This window comes from Trichomycterus rosablanca, chromosome 6 (genome assembly GCF_030014385.1).
Source record: "Trichomycterus rosablanca isolate fTriRos1 chromosome 6, fTriRos1.hap1, whole genome shotgun sequence".
Taxonomy (NCBI): Eukaryota; Metazoa; Chordata; class Actinopteri; order Siluriformes; family Trichomycteridae; genus Trichomycterus; species Trichomycterus rosablanca.
In genome coordinates, this window is record NC_085993.1 from 50,012,068 (window position 1) to 50,037,109 (window position 25,042).

The 25,042-nt window shown below is 39.1% G+C and overlaps 1 protein-coding gene across 2 annotated transcripts in view; it reads left to right on the forward strand.

Annotated features, from left to right (window-relative positions):
• zc3h3 (zinc finger CCCH-type containing 3) overlaps positions 1-25,042 on the forward strand; it is a 94,456-nt gene that overhangs the window by 50,390 nt on the left and 19,024 nt on the right. For both annotated transcript variants that reach the window (XM_062997106.1, XM_062997107.1), the window contains exons 4-8: positions 1,580-1,721; positions 18,446-18,591; positions 19,637-19,709; positions 20,416-20,574; positions 20,971-21,040. In XM_062997106.1, coding sequence (XP_062853176.1) covers positions 1,580-1,721; positions 18,446-18,591; positions 19,637-19,709; positions 20,416-20,574; positions 20,971-21,040 — 590 coding nt within the window. The remainder of the gene's footprint in view (positions 1-1,579; positions 1,722-18,445; positions 18,592-19,636; positions 19,710-20,415; positions 20,575-20,970; positions 21,041-25,042) is intronic.

The following is a 25,042-nucleotide window of genomic DNA, read 5'->3' on the forward strand; positions in this document are numbered from 1 at the left end:
TTGTTTTTATTTATTATTATTATTATTATTATTATTATTATTATTTCTGTTATTATTATTATTAACCAACTTATTTATTTTGCATTTCACCTGCATGTTCCCTGTGTTCAGTAACCAAGCCTATTACTATTATTTTATTTCTTTATTTCTTTCTTTCTTTCTTTATTTATTCATGTATTTATTTATTATTTCTGGACTATACATAAATGTCCCATGTTTTCAGTAATTGAGCTTGGAACATATTACAATTAATTATTGATTTATTATTTCTGGACTATATATAAATGTCCCGTGTGTTCAGTAATTGATGTTGGAACTTACGATTATTTTATTTATTTATTGTTTCTGAACTATTCAGTAACGGATGTTGGAACTTGTTACGATTCGGCGTATTATCGTGTTGTAAAACTTTTTAAAGAGACTAAAAAATGACTGAAAGCTTCTCCGCTGCGTCAAATAACTAGTGCAGAATTTCTGTAAGTAATTTCGTTCTCCCGCTGACTTGTCTAAAATGCTAAATGGTACCTGGTGAGAATAAATCTTTGGGGTTTTTAGCGTCGGCGTGAAAAGGGAGCGCGCAGGAGCCGCCATGCAGAGTCCATCTTTTACTCAGCCTGCATGCATGCATGACACCTTCGCCCAGCCACCCATAAAGCAGCATGATGGATAAATGAAGAAATAAAGAAATAAATAAAAGACGGTACAGTTCTCCTCACCGCCGTTCTGTCCTCTCCTCTCTTCTGATGGATCTGTGAAATGTGTAATGAATGAGACTGAAAGAGAAAGAGGAGACGGGAGAGGAGCTGAGCGTCGACACAGACACAGGATTTGATTTATTAGGCTGATCAGGATTCAGTCTTTGTTTTTCCTTCATTTTTACACGGGCAGCTTATTAACGAGCTCCTGACAGTGAACAGGTACGACAGGTCAGTGGGGACGTGTGACCCCGAGGTCTCGGTTAGTGAGTACAGGGGCACGGTGGGTTCCACTGTTGTCTCAAAGCAAGGAGGTCCTGGGTTCAATTCCCAGGTGGAGCGGTCCGGGTTTGTTTTGTGTGGAGATCCTGTGATGGACTGGTGCCCTGTCCAGGGTCTTTCCTTGTGCCTTGCGCCCATTAAGAACTGTGATAGGCTCCAGCACCCCCTCAACCCTGATTAGAATAAACGGCTTAGAGAGTGAGGGAGTGGGTGGGTTGGTGAGTAAGTGGTGGGTGAGTGAGTGAGTGATTTACTTGCACTTTTGCCCAGTGAATCAGTTCGGGACGTTTAATCTGATCTGGTGGAAGTTTCACCCCTCTTTAGGATGTACATATTGGACACATGCAACACATGCGACATATTTTATCGGTTGGGGCATCAGTGCACTCTCAGTGCCAGTCCCAAGCCTGGATAAATAGGTGATTTATTTATTTTCTTGAACCTTTATTTAACTGATAGGATTTAAAAAATCAGAAGTGGATTTTATGCTGATTGTGGTGCATACAAGGACACGTTCTATTCCAATTAAGACGTTATTCAGATTATTAATGAATTATCTGCATGTAAACATGGCTATTTATTTATGTTTGTTTTTTCTACAGGCTCTTCTTTTGCGTCCGTTCAGAGTGCAGCATCTCACAGGGTGATCAAAACCCGCTACAAGATCGACACGCGCAGGGCACCACACCCAGGGTACCACAACTCAGCCCTGTCCTACAGAGTCAAGAGAGTCCAGTCAGCCAGGTACGTTTTACTCTCACCTCCACCACACTTCACTGGGTATTATTTCCTTTTCATGTCTTTATTTTTGCTTTTATTTTTTTAGAAATGCAGCTTGTTTTTATTCTCATCCTCGTCGGTCACACTAGTAGCAAAACTTGAATGTTTTCTAAAGATTTATAGTCGATCTTTGAAAAAGCAGCAGTTGATTTTAGTCCTCCGTAAACAAATGAACAAATCACATTTATTTAGATTATTTCTTTAATTTTTATTGCTTTCATTCCTTTTTACTATTATTATTAAATAACTTATTTATTTTGCATTTCACAAAATATCTCAAATATATATAAATGTCCCGTGTGTTTTATTTATTTTTACAAATGTCTGAACTGTATATAACCCCCATGTCCATTAATAGAGCTTGGTGCTTACTATGATTTATTTTATTTTATTATTTTATTTTATTTATTTATTTATTTATTTATTTTTCATTTTATTTTATTTTATAAAATGTCTGAACTATATATAACACTGTGTCCATTAATAGAGCTTGGAGCTTACTATGATTTTATTTATTTTATTTATTTTATTTATTTTATTTATTTTATTTATTTTATTTATTTTATTTATTTTATTTTATTTTACACTATATATAACCCCCTTGTCTATTAATAGAGTTTGGAGCTTACTATGATTTTATTTATTTTATTTTATTATTTTATTTATTTTATTTTATTTTATTATTTCATTTTATATCATTTTATTTTATTTTATTTTATTTTTTATTTTATTTTACAAAATGTCTGAACTATATATATAACCCCCGTGTCCGTTAATAGAGCTTGGAGCTTACTATGATTTATTTATTTATTTATTATTTCTGAACTCGGCGTATTGTCGTGTTCTAAAACTTTTTAAAGAGACAAAAAAATGACTGAGAGCTTCTTCACTGCGTGGAATAATTGCATTGTTCTGAACTACAGACCTGAATAAAACCCCGTCTAACAGAGCTGGAAAAGCACGGTAATAAAACATGAACTAACTGACTGGCCTTAATAACCTGACGAGACAGAAGCTCCTCATCACGGCTAATATTATGACAGAGGGAAGGTGCTGCTCATAACGGGAATTATTACTCGCACTATAAACATCTCGCTATAATATAATTCCCGGGCCAATGGGGATACACGGCAACTGAAATCCTTCAGTTTAATGATAATGGCCTGTATAAGCATAATAAAATAATCTAGTGCAGATGGAATGTCTTTATCTGTCATTTATACATACAGTGTATCACAAAAGTGAGTACACCCCTCACATTTCTGCAGATATTTAAGTATATCTTTTCATGGGACAACACTGACAAAATGACACTTTGACACAATGAAAAGTAGTCTGTGTGCAGCTTATATAACAGTGTAAATTTATTCTTCCCTCAAAATAATTCAATATACAGCCATTAATGTCTAAACCACCGGCAACAAAAGTGAGTACACCCCTTAGTGAAAGTTCCTGAAGTGTCAATATTTTGTGTGGCCACCATTATTTCCCAGAACTGCCTTAACTCTCCTGGGCATGGAGTTTACCAGAGCTTCACAGGTTGCCACTGGAATGCTTTTCCACTCCTCCATGACGACATCACGGAGCTGGCGGATATTCGAGACTTTGCGCTCCTCCACCTTCCGCTTGAGGATGGCCCAAAGATGTTCTATTGGGTTTAGGTCTGGAGACATGCTTGGCCAGTCCATCACCTTTACCCTCAGCCTCTTCAATAAAGCAGTGGTCGTCTTAGAGGTGTGTTTGGGGTCATTATCATGCTGGAACACTGCCCTGCGACCCAGTTTCCGGAGGGAGGGGATCATGCTCTGCTTCAGTATTTCACAGTACATATTGGAGTTCATGTGTCCCTCAATGAAATGTAACTCCCCAACACCTGCTGCACTCATGCAGCCCCAGACCATGGCATTCCCACCACCATGCTTGACTGTAGGCATGACACACTTATCTTTGTACTCCTCACCTGATTGCCGCCACACATGCTTGAGACCATCTGAACCAAACAAATTAATCTTGGTCTCATCAGACCATAGGACATGGTTCCAGTAATCCATGTCCTTTGTTGACATGTCTTCAGCAAACTGTTTGCGGGCTTTCTTGTGTAGAGACTTTAGAAGAGGCTTTCTTCTGGGGTGACAGCCATGCAGACCAATTTGATGTAGTGTGCGGCGTATGGTCTGAGCACTGACAGGCTGACCCCCCACCTTTTCAATCTCTGCAGCAATGCTGACAGCACTCCTGCACCTATCTTTCAAAGACAGCAGTTGGATGTGATGCTGAGCACGTGCACTCAGCTTCTTTGGACGACCAACGCGAGGTCTGTCCTGAGTGGACCCTGCTCTTTTAAAACGCTGGATGATCTTGGCCACTGTGCTGCAGCTCAGTTTCAGGGTGTTGGCAATCTTCTTGTAGCCTTGGCCATCTTCATGTAGTGCAACAATTCATCTTTTTAGATCCTCAGAGAGTTATTTGCCATGAGGTGCCATGTTGGAACTTTCAGTGACCAGTATGAGAGAGTGTGAGAGCTGTACTACTAAATTGAACACACCTGCTCCCTATGCACACCTGAGACCTAGTAACACTAACAAATCACATGACATTTTGGAGGGAAAATGACAAGCAGTGCTCAATTTGGACATTTAGGGGTGTAGTCTCTTAGGGGTGTACTCACTTTTGTTGCCGGTGGTTTAGACATTAATGGCTGTGTATTGAGTTATTTTGAGGGAAGAATAAATTTACACTGTTATATAAGCTGCACACAGACTACTTTTCATTGTGTCAAAGTGTCATTTTGTCAGTGTTGTCCCATGAAAAGATATACTTAAATATCTGCAGAAATGTGAGGGGTGTACTCACTTTTGTGATACACTGTATGCACATGTACATTATTAATGTTTTAAGGCTTAATGTAATTAAGGGATTGAATTAGATTCAGATTTCAGTGGTAGTACAGTCCTGGTTATCTGCTCTACCAAATACAATCAGCTTTGTCTGAGGGAGGGAAGGTAGGATTGGGATTCAGCTGGCTTCCATTAGGGGGCGCAACAGCAGATCATTTGTCTGTTCAATTTGGAACAGTTTTTTTCTGACCTAACCCTCTTATTTACCCGGTCTTGGGTCCAGCGCTTGTAATACTTGGTTATATTACTGGTTGCAGCCATAACAGCCTCAACTTTGCTGTATTACTGCCCTGAACCCAGTCATTCCGGGAAAATGGACTAACCAAGACCCTGATGAGATAAAGTGAACATGGAAGAGGGCGGCTTGGTGGGTAGCACTGTTGCCTCACGGCGAGAAGGTCCCGGGTTTGGTCCCCAGGTGGAGCGATTCGGGTCCTTTCTGTGTGGAGTTTGCATGTTCTCCCCGTGTCTGCGTGGGTTTCCTCCGGGAGACGTGCAAGTGAGGTGAATTGAGATGAAAGACTTGATATTAAAATCTTAATAAATAAATAAATAAAAATTCAGAGTGTGAGAGGTTCAGCAATAACTATCAATGATGAAAAGTAGAACCTAGTGGTGAGTTACTGGACATCATGTCCAAACTGGATGCAGGAAGGATTTATGGAGATTGTAGAGACGTGGTAATGAAGGGGCCGGTGATATCTCAGCGGTTAAGGTACTGGACTAGTAACCAGGAGGGTTCAAACCCCACCACTGCCAAGATGCCACTGTTGGGCCCCTGAGCAAGGCCCTTAACCCTCAATTGCTCAAAATTGTGTTCAGTCATAATTGTAAGTCGCTTTGGATAAAAGCGTCTGCTAAATGCCGAAAATGTAAATGTAAATGAAACGCAGCCGTTGATCACGTTAAAGTAGATTGTAAATGTAATAAATGTGTTAGAATTGTGTAGCGACTGAGTCTTGACAGATTCTAAAAGGTAGTGCACCAATACTCGACTCAAAATGTACTAAACGTTACCCCAGTCTGACTGGTGACTATGAGAAGTTACGTCTACTTAATAGCATAAATGAATCACTCTTCTGTACGGGTGTAAATATTTTACACTTACTGTTATAGAGAAAATATGATCAGCACAGTGAAATATCTCCACCTCACTGGTGCATCCGTGTAGAAGAGACAAGCACTGCACACATGACATTAAATGATTATAATTTTCTCTCTTTTATATTAAAAAGGGAGAGAGGGGCATGGTTACAGAATCATGCCCTTATGACTTGCCATTAATGACCCCCAGCCCCCGTGATTGACATGACGGTCGCCTCGTCGAGCGCTAATTCGCTCCAGGTGGAAGGGTTTCAATTTATCGCGGTTTCGTTCTGACCGATTTGGCAACCCGACTCGAGCCGGCCCACTGTTCCGCCCACGCACTTTTCGGATATCCGGCCCCAGCGATAGCGGGCCCCACATACGCCGCATGGCTAAAATACGTAGAAACCTTTTCACCCCATTCAACACCCTGCTCAGACCTAATCATCCAACCTCACTGATGCTCTGATGGCTGAACTGAATCAAATCCCAGCAGTCATGTCTCAAAATCTGGTCAAAAGAACTTTTCAAGAAGGTTGAGGCTTTTATGGCTCACCTGGAGAAAACCCACAAGGACACAGGGAGAACATGCAAACTCCACACAGAAAGGACCCTGACCACCCGGCAGGGGAATCAAACCGAAGACATGCAATCGGGCTAATTGGAGCTACTAAAAATTGTCCTGTGTGTGTGTGTTTGTGTTGACCACTAGAATAAAACGGTGAAAAAAAACAGACAATTTACACTGATCAGCGCCTTCTTGTTTCTACACTCACTGTCCATTTTATCAGCTCCACTTACCATATAGAAGCACTTTGTAGTTCTACAATTACTGACTGTAGTCCATCTGTTTCTCTACATGCTTTGTTAGCCCCCTTTCATGCTGTTCTTCAATGGTCAGGACGCCCACAGGACCACCACAGAGCAGGTATTATTTAGGTGGTGGATCATTCTCAGCACTGCAGTGACACTGACATGGTGGTGGTGTGTTAGTGTGTGTTGTGCTGGTATGAGTGGATCAGACACAGCAGCGCTGCTGGAGTTTTTTAACACCGTGTCCACTCACTGTCCACTCTATTAGACACTCCTACCTAGTTGGTCCACCTTGTAGATGATCACTCATCTATTGCTGTTGTTTGAGTCGGTCATCTTCTAGACCTTCATCAGTGGTCACAGGACGCTGCCTACGGTTGGTGGACTATTCTCAGTCCAGCAGGGACAGCGAGGTGTTTAAAGACTCCAGCAGCGCTGCTGTGTCTGATCCACTCATACCAGCACAACACACACTAACACACCACCACCATGTCAGTGTCACTGCAGTGCTGAGAATGATCCACCACCTAAATAATACCTGCTCTGTGGTAGTCCTGTGGGGGTCCTGACCATTGAAGAACAGCATGAAAGGGGGCTAACAAAGCATGCAGAGAAACAGATGGACTACAGTCAGTAATTGTGGTAAATCGGGGTATTGATACTATTAAAGAGCTTTTTCCTGATTAAATATTCGTTTTGGTGGAACCGAATAAGAATAAAAGCACGTTTCTAAGCTTCATTTGTTTAATTCAGATTTTGTGGAACAGTGGGCCTGTATCTGGACCTAACATCCAGCTCCGGTGACTTATCACTCTTCATTTGGCTGCCTGCAATAAATATTGATTCATCAAGGGATTTTCAATTTGAACCGCGGTGACGCTGCGTGAAATATTACAAGAGAGGGAAATGAGCGCGACAGGGAGAAGAGAAATGCGCGCAGACGCTCGGCTCCTTAAAGGATGAGCGTCCGTCCTCTCGCAGCCGCATCCAGCCGCAGACTTACACCCCACGATAAAAACGCAATATAATGTTTAATCCCTTTATCTTCTCTGTATTGACTCAGACAGGTAGTTCGCCGCCCGAGTCGTCCCGAGCGTGTCCACACACACCACACACACACGGAGACGGTGAGGGCTCCGGCCCTCGGTTCACTGACCCGCTGTGTGTTAGGGAGAGTGGGAGTGTGCAGTCAGCAGTGAACGCAGCACGAGTGATTGAGTGTTTCGGGTGGCCGCGTGGGGGAGGAATGGCCCTCGTAAATCCCCGGCCACCACCAGAAAATAGATATAATCTCAACATTAACTACATTAATAGTAGCAGGAGTTGAATTAAGAAAGCCGTAAAGTATGGACGCTCAGGCATAAATTACGGACACACACACACACACACACACACACACACGGCCCCTCCCTTCAAATCCTCCTCCTATTCATCCCTCTGTTCTGTCCTTCTTATGTCCATTTGCAACTCCTTCTATTTCTGTCACCAGTTTAAACTTGTGGACATTGTATAATACATACAACTCGACTTCCCCTAAACTCAAAATCTTTAAACTCAATGCCCTTTGTTAAATAATTTGTACCCTTAAACATCATCACGAATATCAGCGAATATGAGACGAATCTACATTTGTATGGAATAAGGTGCAGATCCAGGGTTACAGCTCCACATGTATCTGTGTTTATCTGGATTCTCCTCCCTGTTTCACTTTTAAACTTGTGTTACAGCTCGAGCTTCTGAGAAATGGTGAGAATCAGAATCAGCTTCTCCCAGAGTCTAAAATCTTCTGGTTGAAAATAAAGCTTAACGTGGTTTAATGTAGTAAAAGAAGGAGACAGGAGCACTAAACTTCTCTTCATTATTACTGCTCATAAGTTCCTCCACTAATCACGTTCCTCACTCGCTGTTTTACTACAATAAGTCACGCTAAGCTTTGTGCAAAAGCGGTTTTATCACTTCTCATGTGAATGCGCCGATACTGAACGGAATACGGTATTCCATGACCAAACATCTCCACGATGGCCGCTCAGGTGGCGCAGCGGTAAAAACACACGCTGGAACACCAGAGCTGGGATCTCGAAGACATCGTATCGAATCTCAGCTCTGCCTGCCGGCTGGGCTAAGCAGCCACATGAACAACGATTGGCCTGTTGTTCAGATAGGGGCGGGATTAAGCCGGATAGGGACTAATGCAACTATGATCTCTGCTGGCTGACTGATGGCGCCTGCACAGAGACGGGAAAAGAGTGCTCTCAGGGTGTGTCTCTCCGTACACAACGCTGAGCTGCACTGCACTCGTCACAGTGTAGGTGACAAAATGCATACGGCTGCTGCCCACGTGTTGGAGGGGTTAGCTTTGTTCTCCTCAATCAAAGCAGGAATCAGCATTGGTGGAGAGGAAGCATGACGCAATCGAGCAATTGGACGCTCTAAAAGGGAGAAAAAGGGAAAAAAATTCATAATAAAATATATAAACATCTCCACGATTTAGAAGCATAAGGAAACAATAAAGAATTAAAGCTAAAGTTCAGCTTTTATTGATTTTTAACTGTTTTTAATTGTATTTCAGTGTGTTTATATTATATTTCTGTTATTTTCAGTGTATAAGAGTCCAAAACAACCTCATTATTTTACATAAGACTAAAATATATGCAGCTCCACAGGACCATGGACGCATTAACAGGTTTGTCATACATCTTTATGGGAAAAAATACCTGAAAACTCAACTTCTTTAAAACTCAACGCCACTCCCACAACCAGCTGACGTCGAGTTTCAAGGTACCGCTGTGGTATTATTGTTATGCTCAGACACACACTGCACACTTTACACTTGTGCTTTGGGTCTTGACAGAGTAAAACACATCAAGATGCACTTGATTACTCCAACAAGACCTTTTCCACACTCACACACACACACACATACGTATCAGGAGTGGGTGGACTGGTTGGCTTGGTCCTCATCAGGTTTACTGTTCCAGTATTGATCAGAATGTGGGAGAGAATCTGTAATAAACCCAGTTTCACTTCATTCCAAACTCCTCTTCAGTACCTTTGCATTCCTCACATTCACCTCTTCTCTAAGAAAGAGAACAACTGAGATCGGGGCCTCGTTACAAGTTCCTGTATTATAATTAAGGTCCTACCTCATTTAGGAAATAGTACTTTTTATTAAGTCACAGACGCTGTGATTGGTAACCAGTTAAACCAGTACAGGATGGGGGTGATTTGGGGAACAAAGTAATCGCCGTCTTGGCTATTCATCAGTTCACAAACCAATAAAGTGCATTTATTATTTTTGACTAATTTTAGACATCACTGCACCAGACCAAGCAGGCTTTTAAAATTTGTCATTAATTATTATCAACTAACAGTCAAATCTGTGACATTACAAAGGATAATTTCTGATTTTATTGGTCTGTTCAGTAAAAATAAATAAGTTATAATAAAAGTTACAAATAAATAAAAATTATAAATAAAGATAAATGCATACAACATGAATAAATACATAAATAAAAGGTATAAATTAATTACAATTATAAATAAAAGTTATGAATAAATACAAATTATAAATAAAGATAATTGCATACAACATAAATAAATAAATAAGTTATAAATAAATAAAAAAATTAAATAAATAAAAGTTATAAAAAAATATAAATTATAAATAAATAAAATTATAAATAAATACATAAAAATTATAAATAAAAATAAATGCATACAACATAAATAAATAAAAGTTATAAATAAATAAAAATTATAAATAAATAAGTTATAAATAAAGATAAATGCATACAACATAAATAAATAAGTAAAAGTTATAAATAAATACTAATTTTAAATAAATAAACGTTATAAATAAATACAAATTATAAATACAGATAAATGCATACAACATAAATAAACAAATAAAAATGTTAAATAAATAAAAAAAAGTTGTAAATAAATAAAAATTTTAAATAAATAATTAAAAGTTATAAATAAATAAGTTATGAATAAATAAGTTATATATACAAATTATAAATAAAGATAAATGCATACAACATGAATAAATGAATTAATAAAAGTTATAAGTAAATAAGAAATTATAAATAAATACAAATTATAAATAAATAAATAAAAGTTATAAATAAATAAGTTATAAATAAATAAAAGTTATAAATAAATAAAAATTATAAAGATAAATGCATACAAAATGAATAAATGAATTAATAAAAGTTATAATTAAATTTTTTTTATAAATAAATAAATACAAATTATAAATAAATAAATAAAAGTTATAAATAAATACAAATTTTAAATAAAGATAAATGCATACAACATGAATAAATGAATTAATAAAAGTTATAAATATATAAAAAATTATAAAGAAATAAATACAAATTATAAATAAATAAAAGTTATAAATAAATGCAAATTTTAAATAAAGATAAATGCATACAACATAAATAAATAAATAAAAGTTATACATAAATAAAAAATTATAATAATCGCCATCTTGGCTACTCATCAGTTCACAAACCAATAAAGTGCTTTTTATTTTTATTTTTTTGATGGACCTTTGTCTCCAGTATGACTAATTTTAGACATCACTGCACCAGACCAAGCAGGCTTTTAAAATGTGTCATTAATTATAATCAACTAACAGTCAAATCTGTGACGTTACAAAGGATAAGGACAGTGTGATATTGCAACTTTAATTATTTCTAAGCATTCCTGTTTTAATTTCTGATTTTATTGGTCTGTTCAGTCATTTCAATTAAAATTGTGATAAAAAAATAGTAGATTGTTGTTGTGTGGTATTGTATTGGTAAATTTTTAGTTGTATAAACAACAAACAAAAAAAATTATTTTAACCCTGTACTGCTCTCCATTCCACTACTCTCTTCTCTTTCCAGTTTCATTTTTTTATGTACAGCCCTCCGGTTTCTTCCTTCATGAAATCTAATTCCCGTCGTGTTCACCTGCCTCTTTACGAACACTACTGCCGATTTAATAGTCTTTAGCACATCGATAGCGCTTGATTCCCCCATTACCTAGTTTGCTTAAAGCGAAGAGGCGTTGAAACATCCCAAATTAGCTCAATGAAGCTAGCTAGCTCATTTCAAGGGTAACGGTTCTCCCCCCCCCCATTCTCGGGATGAGCTTACTAATGCTTTCTCTGGAAGCAAATAGGTCAGACAAGCATTATTGCGAATGCCCGGTGCGGCGCGCGAATGCTTCACCGTCACCAAAACAAAAGTCACCTCGTTAATCACCCTGCCCGGGTGCTGATTTGGCCTCTCCTTCATCTGTGCTCGCCCCACCGTCGAAATGCTCCTCGGCACACACACACACGGATGCTCTCACACACACACACACACACACACGAGTTTATTTAAGTTAGTCACACAAGCTCATGGGTAGATTTAGGTAATAAATGCTAATTCATCTGTTTAGTCTTAAAAACAAGCAAAGCTGCTCAGATTTAATAAATAATGTAAAAAGCAAGACGTGATCGATGCGTTTTAGTGGGCACAGGTGTAAAGCGTGCAGTCCTGCTGATGGTTTGCTTATCGTGCCCCTGTAATGTGCCAGGCAGCAGCAGAACAGGAGATCTGTGCCCACTGGGAGTGATAACGTGCTATAATAGCTTTTGTTCTGACAGCATGATTTAAAAGAACGAATGTACTCATGTGTTTTTACTCCGACTCACTTCAGGAAAATGAATTATACACTCGAATGTCGTTTCCTTTCTGCCGTATCAAGTTTTCCCGTGTTGAATTCTAAACGTAACACAACAAACGTGCGTCCTGTCTGGTGTATTTCTGCTTCTCCTGAGCGGCTGACAGGAAAAGCTAAAGTCTCTGTAAATCAGAAGTGAACCAGAGCCCATTAAAATCATCTTCCTGTCCCATTCAGGAGTAAAATAGTGGAAGGTAATCCTGCACCCCCATCTTTTTACTCAAATAATTTTGAGACAGATTTTGACGGTACTGATTGTGGATCTGCTGTTTATGCCAGATACAGTTTTTATAAGAAGATTTAAGGACATGTGTAATTGAAGTGTAATTGAAGAGCTTTTTACTTTATTTGCTCTGGAAAATTATCCAACTTAATTTTGATTCCTTTAAAGTAGAGAACTTAACAATAAATAAAGTCTGGGATTTGGCTGCAACACGCTTAAAATTAATGAAATAATCAATAAATGAATAAATAAATAAATAAATAAAATTGCAGAAGAAATAAAAATTAATTAATTAAATTAAATGCATACATTAAATTAAATGCATAAAAATATAAGTAAATGAATACATGAATTAATCATTATTTAATTATCAAGCATTATTAATCAAATTAATCAGGAAATAGATCAAAATAAATAAATAAAAGTTATAAATAAATTAATAAATAATTAAAGGTAAATGCATTCAACATAAATAAATAAATTAATATAAATAATAAATAAATGAAAAAGTTATAAATGAATACAACATAAATAAATAAATAAAAGCTATAAATAAATACAAATTTTAAATAAATAAGTTATAAATAAATACAAATAATAAATAAATATAAATGCATACAACATAAATGAATAAATAAATTAATTAATTAAACCTATAAATAAATACAAATTTTAAATAAATAAATAAAAGTTGTAAATAAATACAAATTTTAAATAAATAAGTTATAAATAAACACAAATAATAAATAAAGATAAATGCATACAACATAAATAAATAAATAAATAAATAAATGAAACCTAAATTATAAATAAAGATAAATGCATACAACATAAATTAACGTAAATCAAAAACAGTATGTAAGAATTGGTTTGAAAGACTTAAAGGTTGTGCTGTTACGCTTTTATGGTATCGAATTTCAGAGCATAGGAACCATAACATCAGTTGACCTGCCCCCATACCCCCCTACCTCAGCGAGGGTTGAAACCTTGGTGCAGATAGAAGGGTGTATCTTGAGTATCTAAGTGTACGTCCCAGAGTGTGATGATGGAGTAGTTCATATGAGTAATGAGGAGTAAAATTATAAAGAGTTTGTATGAAGGAAATAGTATTTTATTTTTAACAGAGGTTGTGGCTGATAACCAGTAAAGCCAGTACAGAATGAGGGTGATGTGGGGAACAAAGTAATTGTGTCTTGGCTACTCAATCGTCAGTTCACGAACCAATAACGAACTTTGGATTGAGCCAATAAGACGAACAAAAACCAATATCTAAGAGTACAGTGGCCTCAATAATTTGGCTTGGCACAACCTTAAGACTTACTAACATTATGACCACCTTCCTAATATTGTGTTGGTCCCCCTTTTGCTGCCAAACAGCCCTGACTCGTCGAGGCATGGACTCCACTAGCCCCCTGAAGGTGTGCTGTGGTATCTGGCACCAAGATGTCAGCAGCAGATCCTTTAACTCCTGTAAGTTGTGAGGTGGGGCCTCCATGGATCGGACTTGTTTGTCCAGCACGTCCACAGATGCTGGATTGGATTGAGATCTGGGGAATTTGGAGGCCGAGTTGTTGTTGTGCTCCTCAAACCGTTCCTGCTTCTAACATCAACTCTGAGGATAAAATGTTCACTTGCTGCCTAATATAACCCCCCCACTAACAGCTGCCGTGATGAAGAGAAAATCAGTGTTATTCACTTCACCTGTCAGTGCTCATAATGTTATGTTATGTTTATTTTCCTAACAAAAAGTGCCGCCCATGTTCCACGTTTATGTCACGGATTAGTCTCCGTCACGGCTGCCCGGCTCGGCCGTGTCCTGTTTAAGCTTTTGCGGGGGCAGCGATGGTTCTGTGGGTGTGTATTTTGAAGATTTATAAATTTTTCTTGTTATTTTTGAGCTGTGTTTCTTGTTTGTAGGGTGTGTGTGTGTGTGGGTGTGTGTGTGTGTGTGGGTGGGTGTGTGTGGGTGTGTGTGGTGTGTGTGTGTGTGTGTGTGTGTGTGTGTGTGTGTGTGTGTGTGTGTGTGTGTGTGTGTGTGTGTTGCATTTCACCAGGGCAGTAGATTGTGGAGGAACGGTTTCTGTATTGGGTGCAGATTGATGTTAGATGTAATTTATTGTTGGGGGTTTGGATGGCTTCTAACCATGTGGAGCAGAGTTCATGTCTTCTATTATACGCTGAACACCAGACCTCTTTAGCTCTGTTACTGACTCACACATGCACCTTTTTATTTATTTATTTATTTACCTTCCAGTTTAGGATCTTGTATGTACATAAAATAAAATAAATAAAATAAGTGAATGGAAAATGCCATTAATTAAAGTACAGATCTATAAAAATGTTGAAAAACCACCTCCTTGTTTCTACACTCACTGTCCATTTTATCAGCTCCACTTACCATATAGAAGCACTTTGTAGTTCTACAATTACTGACTGTAGTCCATCTGGTTCTCTACATACTTTTTAACCTGCTTTCACCCTGTTCTTCAGTGGTCAGGACCCCCACAGGACCACCACAGAGCAGGTATTATTTAGGTGGTGGATCATTCTCAGCACTGCAGTGACACTGACATGGTGGTGGTGTGTTAGTGTGTGTTGTGCTGGTATGAGTGGATCAGACACAGCAGCACTGCTGGAGTTTTTAAATACCATGTCCACTCACTGTCCACTCTATTAGACACTCCTACCTAGTCGGTCCACCTTGTAGATGTAAAGTCAAAGACGATCGCTCATCTATTGCTGCTGTTTGAGTTGGTCACCTTCTAGACCTTCATCAGAGGTCACAGGACGCTGCCCACTGGGAGCTGTTGGCTGGATATTTTTGGTTGGTGGACTATTCTCAGTCCAGCAGTGACAGTGAGGTGTTTAAAAACTCCAGCAGCTCATACCAGCACAACACACACTAACACACCACCACCATGTCAGTGTCACTGCAGTGCTGAGAATGATCCACCACCTAAATAATACCTGCTCTGTGGGGGTCCTGTGAGGGTCCTGACCATTGAGGAACAGCATGAAAGGGGGCTAACAAAGCATGCAGAGAAACAGATGGACTACAGTCAGTAATTGTAGAACTAGTGCTTCTATATGGTAAGTGGAGCTGATAACATGGACAGTGAGTGTAGAAACAAGGAGGTGGTTTTAATGTTATTGCTGATCAGTGTATGTACCTGCTAGCAAGGCTTTGTGCAGGATTGTGGAGTGTGTCTGTTGGAATCTGTGCCCATCTAATCAAAAGATTATTTCTACAATCAGGCACTCGTTGGTTTTTAATGTTTCAGTTTATTCCAAACGGGGCAGCTCGGTGGGTAGCACTGGTTTCCAGGTTCAACCCCCAGGTGGAGCGGTCCAGGTCCTTTCTGTGTGAAAGGTTTCCTACAGGAGCTCCGGTTTCCTCCCACAGTACAAAGACGTGCAAGTGAGGTGAACTGGAAATACTAAATTGGTCATGACTGTGTTTGAACTTGCACTGATGAATCATGGGTAACCTGGAACTGTCACGAATGGTGCCAAGGTGTAAAACATGATCTTTAAATCTTAATAAACAAAAAGGGTTGAGGTTCCTTCACACCAGACTTCTCAACCTCTGTCAACATGCATCTTTAACAGATTAGGACCTTTTCCAAACTAGGACCTTTGCCCCAAGCTTGCTGGCATATTATTATTTATATATATTTATAAAATTGATTTAATACACTTGGTTAGGCTAAAACACCAGAACGCAATAACTGTAAGGTGTGTCCAAATACTTTTGGACATGTAGTACATGTGAATACTCTGCAGAACCGCGAACACTACAGCAGGACGGAGGGAAGGTAGAAGAAAAGTGTGCGAGTGCGTGAAGGTTTGCAGGCCGATCCCCCTGCTCTGGCCTCCTGCCCTGGCAATTATCTCAATGATTTCCTCCTCTTTTCAATTCTCTCCATTTCCACCCTGCCGTCCCTTCCATTAGAGGAGTAATTTACCAGAGTGCTGTGACACACAAGCCAGGGAGGTGGGTGAGAGAGGAGGAGACCAGGGGAAAGAGAGAGAGAGAGAGTGAGAGAGTCCTGGCTACAGATAGAGAAGAAACCAGGCCAGCAGTACCAGGACTGTGAGGTGGAGACCGAGCTGCACCTCCTAACCCAGAACCAAATTCTTTCCCAAAATTTGTGAAATATTCCCAGAGTTTAAAAACCTTCCTGATGAGGAGAAGCTGCTGTACGTTCTTAAAGAGCTCAGCACACTGGCTTCTCTGTGTGTCCACGTCTACTACAGTCCGAGGGGCAGTGAGTGACCATATCAGAGATCCACAAGCACACACTGACAATTTAAGCTATATTATTATTATTTGTAGTAGTAGTATTAGTATTAATATTGTTTATTTATTTATTTGAACATAATTCTTCTTATTATTATTATTATTACACTAATTATTATTATTATTAGTAGTAGTAGTATTATTATTGTTCTACCTTATTATTATTATTATTATTATTATTATTTTACATAATTATTTTTATATTATTATTATTACAATTATTATTATTTTTATTATTATTATCATTAGTATTATCATTTTTACATTATTACATTATTATTATTATTTTTACAGTATTATCATTATTATTTTTACATTATTATTTCATTACATTATAGTTATTATTTATTATTTTTATTATTACATTATAATTTTTTTACATTATTGTTATTATTATTATTACATTGTTAGTAGTATTATTTTTACATTATTATTATTATTATTGTTATTTTTACATTATTATTATTACATTATTATTTTATTATTATTTTAATTTGTACATTATTATTTTTTACATTATTATTTTTTTTATTATTATTTTTACATTATTGTTTTTTTACATTATTGTTATTATTTTTTACATTATTATTATTATTATTACATTATTATTAGTAGTATTTTTGCATTATTATTATTTTTACATTATTATTTTATTATTATTACATGATTATTATTATTATTACATTATTATTGTCATTATTATTACATTATTATTGTCATTATTTTTTCATTATTATTATTTTAACTTTTTTTTTTTTTTACATTATTATTATTATTCATTATTATTATATTGTTGTATATATTGTATATTTTATTATTGTTGTTTTACTATAATTGGTGGTAGTAGTGGTGTTGCTGTTATTTTATTTTATCTTTGGTTTACCTTGTAAAATTTTTATCAGAGTTTTAGCAATACGAGTGTAAATATTTATCACGCCACTAAAGCACCATTGAATTTAATTTAATTGAATTAAACTGAATTGAATTAAAGTAAATTGAGAGAGAGAGAGAGGGTTGGAAATGATGATATAGGAGCAGTGATGTTGAGGAGGAGAGGGAGTTAAAGGACTTACTCCTACACCAGTGCTGAATAAAATGTACCCTGAACACGTTATTTTCACCTGGGAGTCACAGGAGACGTCCAGTACTGACCTGAAGCACATAGCATCATAAATTAACACAAAAGTTTGATTATAACCCTTTATTACCTTTATTGTTTGATATATTAGTGCGTCATCGCCTCAACCTAGAGGAGAATTTATACAGAGGATCACGCTCTGCTCTCTGTATTCCTCCACCGCTTCTGTAGCGTGGTGCCTCGCCCAGGCTGTTCTTTATTATCTTTAACTGACTTAAATAGTATTTTTTCTTACGTCTAGTTAGTAGGATTGTTGATAGCTAGCTAGCATATCCGGCTGTGTCCCAATCCACATCATATTGTACCATTTCCATACCATACAAAACCCTGCATTTTATTTACATAGCCCCAATCACACAAATTCGAGTGGTTTCCGTTTCATTTTATTTATTTATTCATTTCATTTTCATGTTTTACTGCCACTTTATCCTGGTCAGGCCTGGTCAGGGTCACGGTGGGTCTGGTTTCTTTGGAATCAAAACAAACTTGCCTCGTCATTCTGTCTTGCAGGACTCTGTTGCAGAATCGTCTGCGGGCACTTCCTGACAGACACTGGAGGGGGCGGGGCATGCGCTGGATTGGTGGGGCTCTGTACCAAGTGTCAGCCAATAAGCTGTCTCGTACGCAGATGACCAGTACACCGTGTAACAGATCAGGTAAATTAAAAAGCTACGTTACATTTTCTTTGCCTCTGTTACGTTTGACTTGCTTATTTGGGGTTTTATTGTTAAAAGTTTTGTACACAGTCGCCCACATGGCGCAGCGAGATATTCCGCTAGCACAACAGCGCTGGGATTCTAAACTCCCCGAGTTTGAATCTCGTGCCCCCTAGCAGGTACAATTGGCAGTGTATGCAGCAGACACAAAAGGCCACTAAAGTATGCTGGGTGGGAAAAGACCGGACTAAAAAGGGGGCGAGACCTTCAATGCTGTGTAAGGACCCTGGTTAGTAGTCCTAGGCTCCTGTACATAAGGTATAAGGAATGCAGAGGTCGGTGTGTGACTCCACCGAAGTGTGGACGAATAAGAAGAGGTTGTGGACTGCCTACGTGTCGGAGGGAGCGTGTGTCAGGCGACTGTACCCTCCTCGGATGAGATCAGGGTCTCCAACAGCAGAGGACTAATCGGCCATGCTACTTTGGGGGAAAGGCAGAAAATACAGTAATAAAAGGGAAGTTGTAGCTTAGTGGTTAAGGTACTGGACTAGTAATCAGAAGGTTGCCGGGTGGGTGGGTCTTCATATTCTGTGTAAGGACCCTGATTGGCGGAAGAGACGCCTGTGCAGAATGCACGGGAGAGAAGAGGAGGGCTGTACACGTGTCGGAAGAGGCGTGTACAGTGACGTGCTCTCCTCGGATGCAATCGGGTATCCCTCAGCAACGGTAGACAAAATTGACTGCGCTAAATCGGGAGGAAAATGGGAAGATAAATTCCAAATTCCAAAAAAATAAAATAAAATAACGTATGTCACTGATGTCCGTGGTTTGATATGAATTTTACATAAATGTTAAAACTTTCCACCTCCAAGTCCAACTAATAACTGCAGGATTAAAATTATTTGAATTTCTGTTGATTGTTCATCACTTGTATTTTAAATGCTGCTTTCTATTACAGAACATGTAATAGCCCAGATAACACCACATATACACAAATTCCTACTAAATAGAAATCATTATTTGTATTGGTGTCTTAAAAATACAGAAAAGGTGTGGAGCCTTCAGGATCTATCTCCAGCTAACGGAGGAAGGACGTCCATCACACGACACATTGCTAGGTGAGTCTGGAACGTAAAAATCACTTATCTTACCTTACTGAAGTCCTAGATCTTTATAAACTGCCAAACAGTTGAAAGACTAAAAGCATTTTTATGCTCATGATCTAAACAATGATGTAAAACTTTCCAGGGGTTCTTTTCAGCCTAAAAGAAAAAGGAGGGGATCCTGTGTAGTTTTAAAATGATCTCGTTTGTATCTGTGTTAACATATTTAATCCAATAGGCGCTTGGTTGGCGCAGCAGTACATTACCAGGGTTCGAATCCAGCAGTGCTATTAGCAGGTCAGGGTTTACATACAGAAATAATTGGCTGTGTCTGAGGGGGTTGGGGTGGTGGGGTAGTCGAAGCACCACGATGGATTGCCATTCTGTCCTGGGTCTATTACTGTACTGCGCCATGTGATTTCGAGGGAACCAGACTCACCACAACCCTACTTAATCTAAAACGGAATATAACGATGCTCAGTCAAGAGGACAAACCTCCGATCCATCGGTCAACTTGTCAGATTTCTAGAGAAACTGGACTTCAGTCATCAGTCTGAATTATACATCCTGATCTGGTGCTGCGACACTGAAATAATTTTGAAAATTGATCAACAGTTTCATGTTAATTACAGTGTTCTCAATGTAGACATGAACAAAATCCCATGTAGGACTTCCAGACTATCGTGTTGTGCTATTAACCTGTTTGTGTGTCCACTCTCAGTCGGGCGGTGCAGAGGAGTTTGGCCATCATACGTCAGGCTCACCAAAAGAAGCAGCAGGCCAAACACTACTGCATGTATTTCAACCGCTTCGGCAAGTGTAAACGCGGCGCGGCCTGTCCCTACATCCACGACTCGGATAAAGTGGCTGTTTGCACCAGGTGCTTCACACACACACACACACACGACTTTTTTATTTACACCGATAAGGCATAACATTATGACCACCTTCCTAATATTGTCTTGCTACCAAAACAGCCCTGCAGCTGTGATGCTCTGTGTATTCTGACACCTTTCTATCAGAACCAGCATGAACTTCTTCAGCTATTTGACCACACGGGCCAGCCTTCGCTCACCGGTTTACCACTGTTCCTTCCTTGGACCACTTTTCATAGATACTGAAAACCACTAACAGGTGCCGTGATGAAGAGATAATCAGTGTTATTCACTTCACCTGTCTGTGGTCATTATGTTATGCCGAGTCGGTGTACTTATAAGCTAGACGAGTTCTGTGATTGGTTGGACTGTGTTGTGATGGTTTTATTGATGGTTTGCAGGTTTCTCAGGGGAACTTGTAAGCAGACTGATGGAACTTGTCCTTTTTCACACAAAGTGTCCAAGGAGAAGGTGAGTAAGCATGCAGTGAGCTCATTTAAGCTCATTTAATTCACCTAGTGAGCTGCCTTGCTGCCCACCATCTACCTGATCAGCTGCCCAAATAGGCAGATTATTTTGACGCACTATTCAGACAGCGATTACATCACCACAGTTTTAGCTTACTAAGCTAACACAGTTAGCCTCAGGCCATTCAAACCAACGGGCTGAGGCGGCACAACCCGCCAGCACGCCAGCTAACGTCTCTCTCCGTGTACCGAAAACGGTTAAACTGCCCCCGAATTTGCAAATGTACAAATAAGTGACACTCGTTCACCTTTATACCAGAGATGGGGACTCGAGTCCACGACGCACGTAAGTCGCACACACAGCGACTTCAGACTCAACTCGGACTCGTTTCAAATGACTCGGACTCGACTCATAACTCGCAAAAAAATGACTCGCAAACAACAGCCCCTAGCGTCAGCATGTGTCAACATTAGTTATGTGTGACAATTATATATATATAATTCCAATGTAGTTATAAAGCGTCGCTCCCTACCCTCTACACAGTTTAAAGTTCACTTCATTTGAACATTTTCGTCACCTTTGGGTTGGAATCTCTCTTGGAATCAGCACTTCTGTAAGTCGCTCTGGATAAGAGCGTCTGCTAAATGCCGAAAATGTAATGTAAATGTAAAAATGGTGGAATACCCTAGGTAGTGCAATTCACAGGAACAACTGGGGTGAATGGAACGCTCCTATAGAATCGGCGCTAATGGTTGAAAGAAGCGCTTTCTGAACCAATCAGAGCTTCTGATTGTAATTGTTAGTAAGAAATGCTGTTATTTGCATTTATTCGGTTTGCGTCACACAGATGACGTGGTAATGAAACGCTCGATCGGCTTTCTAACGACTTCCTGTTTTACTTCACCACCGGGAAAAGTTTGGAGGTTTTTAATTATAAGCACATTTACAAAATAACGGATTCTGTTCCTAATGGGACGCACGCTTATAAATGTAATAGCATCTGGAAGAACAGAAGCTAAGGTAAGCAGTGGTTATGGATTTTTTTTGCTGTGTTTTGGATTTTGTCCGCTGTGCCGTGATTTATCGAGCGCTTTTGTTCTGTAATGAAAACAAAACGTATCAGTTGAAGCTTTTAACTGGAACCTTCTTGTTACAGAAATTACATTCATTTACACAATGAGGAGGAAAGTAAAGACACGAAGTAAAACGGCAAAATACACTCGCTAATCTGTTGTTGTTTCTTATCCACACTTACAGATTATTTGTTTATTTCTACGCTACATTTCCAATATATTTTGTGTAGATTATATTGACTCGTGACTTGACTCAGACTCATATTTTGTGACTTTACATCTCTGCTTTATACAAATTAAAAAGCAATAAGAATTTATTTACATTTAAGGAGTAGACCTGTCTCACAAGTTGGACCTAAACAGACAGTGTGCACGATGTCTCTGCACACCGAGAGCTCCCGCTTAAGGCTTTTAATCATACAGTTAGACACACGTGTACCATATGAAGACATGATCTGCTGGACTGAACTCCAACACCAGTTTATAAGGGAGGGAAAAAAAAGGCCCAGAGCAGCCCGAGCCTCCAGAGTCAGGTTAAGGTCAGTACATGCTCGCCTGTCAAGTGATAATTTAAAGTCTTATGGCAGATTTTAAACTTCTGATCTCAGCTTAGGATGGGGTACCGGGAGGGATCCATCTGAACGATTGGTCGCTCAGATTCTGTGTCACATACTTGGCAGCCGCGGCTTTTCTAAAGTGTGACTTGGTTATAAGAGAGGAGGGGATCAGTATTGGGGACAGTATGTGACCTCAGAGCATCATTTCAGCCCAGGGGGTCCCAGAAATGGTCCTTGTTTTTGTACATGCACATGAACTGAACACAGAAATTAACGTTGTCCTTATTTAACATGTCTTCACTACTGAGACCTGTTTTATGTCATCATTTTTATACATATGGATGTGCCATCCTGGAGGAGCTTGTAACCTTGTGTAACCTGAATGGACTCCAGTGTTTCTAGGAAAGCTGGACCCACTGCAACTCTAAAGTGGACCGGGTTAAAGTGGTGGTAAATCTACTACTGTGGCAGTAGTAGATGATTTTTTTAAATGCTAAAAGTTGAAGTAGATCTGTGTGTTTTAATTTCTGAATGGCTGTTGCGGATGAGTTGTAGATCAGTGGCACATGTTAATGATGCCATCAAAATGCACCTTGTTACGGCAGTTGCCGAGTGAGCTGGTAATAAACGGCGCTCTGCTGGAACGTATCTTCGTGTGTTATTTGCTTTACACACAAACAGTGGCCTTATTTACTCTGTGTTACTTACATTAAGTTTTATTTGCATTACGTGTTACTTACATTAAGTGTTATTTACATTAAGTGTTATTTACATTAAGTGTTATTTACATTAAGTGTTATTTACATTGTCATTTACATTGTGTTATTTACATGAAGTGTTATTTACATGAAGTGTCATTTACATTAAGTGTTGTTTATATTAAGTGTTATTTACATAAAGTATTATTTACATAAAGTGTTACTTATATTAAGTGTTGTTTACATTAAGCAACAGTATCAGATCGGATTACACGTTTTTTTCCTTCCGATCCAGTGATTTGGGCCGATATCGGACCGATACTGATACAGTGTGAGTGCCAGCCCTGATTACTAGTCCGTGCCCTGAATCCACTCAGATTTGAGCCACGGTTCGTGCCGGAGACCGAGCTCATGACACGTCAGAGTTTTCCTGAGGATAAAACATTAGATACAAGAGTTCAGTTTGCATTTTGGCTCAAGGGATAATCCAAAAATTTCCCCTAAGACTTCCTACCCTTGTTGAGAGATGGACACCTGTCTCACTTGTTGTTTTTCTGGCAGAAAATAGCCGACCCCCCCCCCCCCTCGGAGAGTCTTCACTTTCCTTGAGAATTTAAACACTCGCTCTCACTCAAGCACTTGTTTGGACTTTTGCTCATGTTGCATCCAGCGGCCTCGCTCGCCCTCTTATTCACTCTCACACCCTCCGCACCTGTGACAGTCGTCACCCTCGTCCCCGCTATGCGTTGAGAGGCCAGCTGCCCGCTCGTCTTAAAGGAGCTACGCCACCTCCTCGCGAACCCCCCCATCTGCCGGTCGTAACCCTTTCCCACCCCCCTCTTCCCAGAATTCAACCCCGCGTCCAATTTCTCGTGTATATCCAATGAAGCACGGCTTGAATTTGCACCTGAAATGAAAACCGCTCGAGTACATCTCATATCGCCCCTCCCAAAGGCGTCCGTAACCGGACCCTTCTTCTCCCCACCGCCCTTTACACCCCCCTGCCTCCTCCCCGACCCGTGGGGTGCCCAGTCCTGTCCTCTGCACATAAACACATCATGCAAATAGGACAACTAGCCGCAGCTTGGGTAAATATTTCTGTAGCAGTTAATTTGACAGAAATGATACGGCCCTCATTAAGATGAGATTCCACTCAGAGAGGCTCAGGTATCCCCGCCTCGCCTCTTCTTTTTTTACTCGCCCCCTTTACCCCGTATCTATCTCACGCCTAGAGAATTTCAGTCACATATATTAACACCGATTATTCATACGTTCAGAGAAACTTCACAAACGCCGGTCGGACTGTTATCGACGCCTGACTCGAGTGTGAACGGGAACACACACACACACACACACAGGCGGTGTAATACATATTTTGACAAGTAATTTATACATATTCATTGCAGCCAGCACATAATCATTGCAAATTTAAATAAATACTACGACCTTTATGCATGACCCACATCGTAGCTCTGACCACCTGTGAGCAGAAGCTGTTTGACAGTCATTAATAGACTGAGGGAGACTCGTCAAAAGGCAAAATAATTAATTAAATCTTAGGGTTTTTGCATGCATAGAATATACTGCACAATAGTTATAGTAATAGTTTAAAAGCCCTGTAAACTAGCAGCCACATCGAGCCAGAAGGACTCGCTTTTATTGATCAGCTGATCAGCC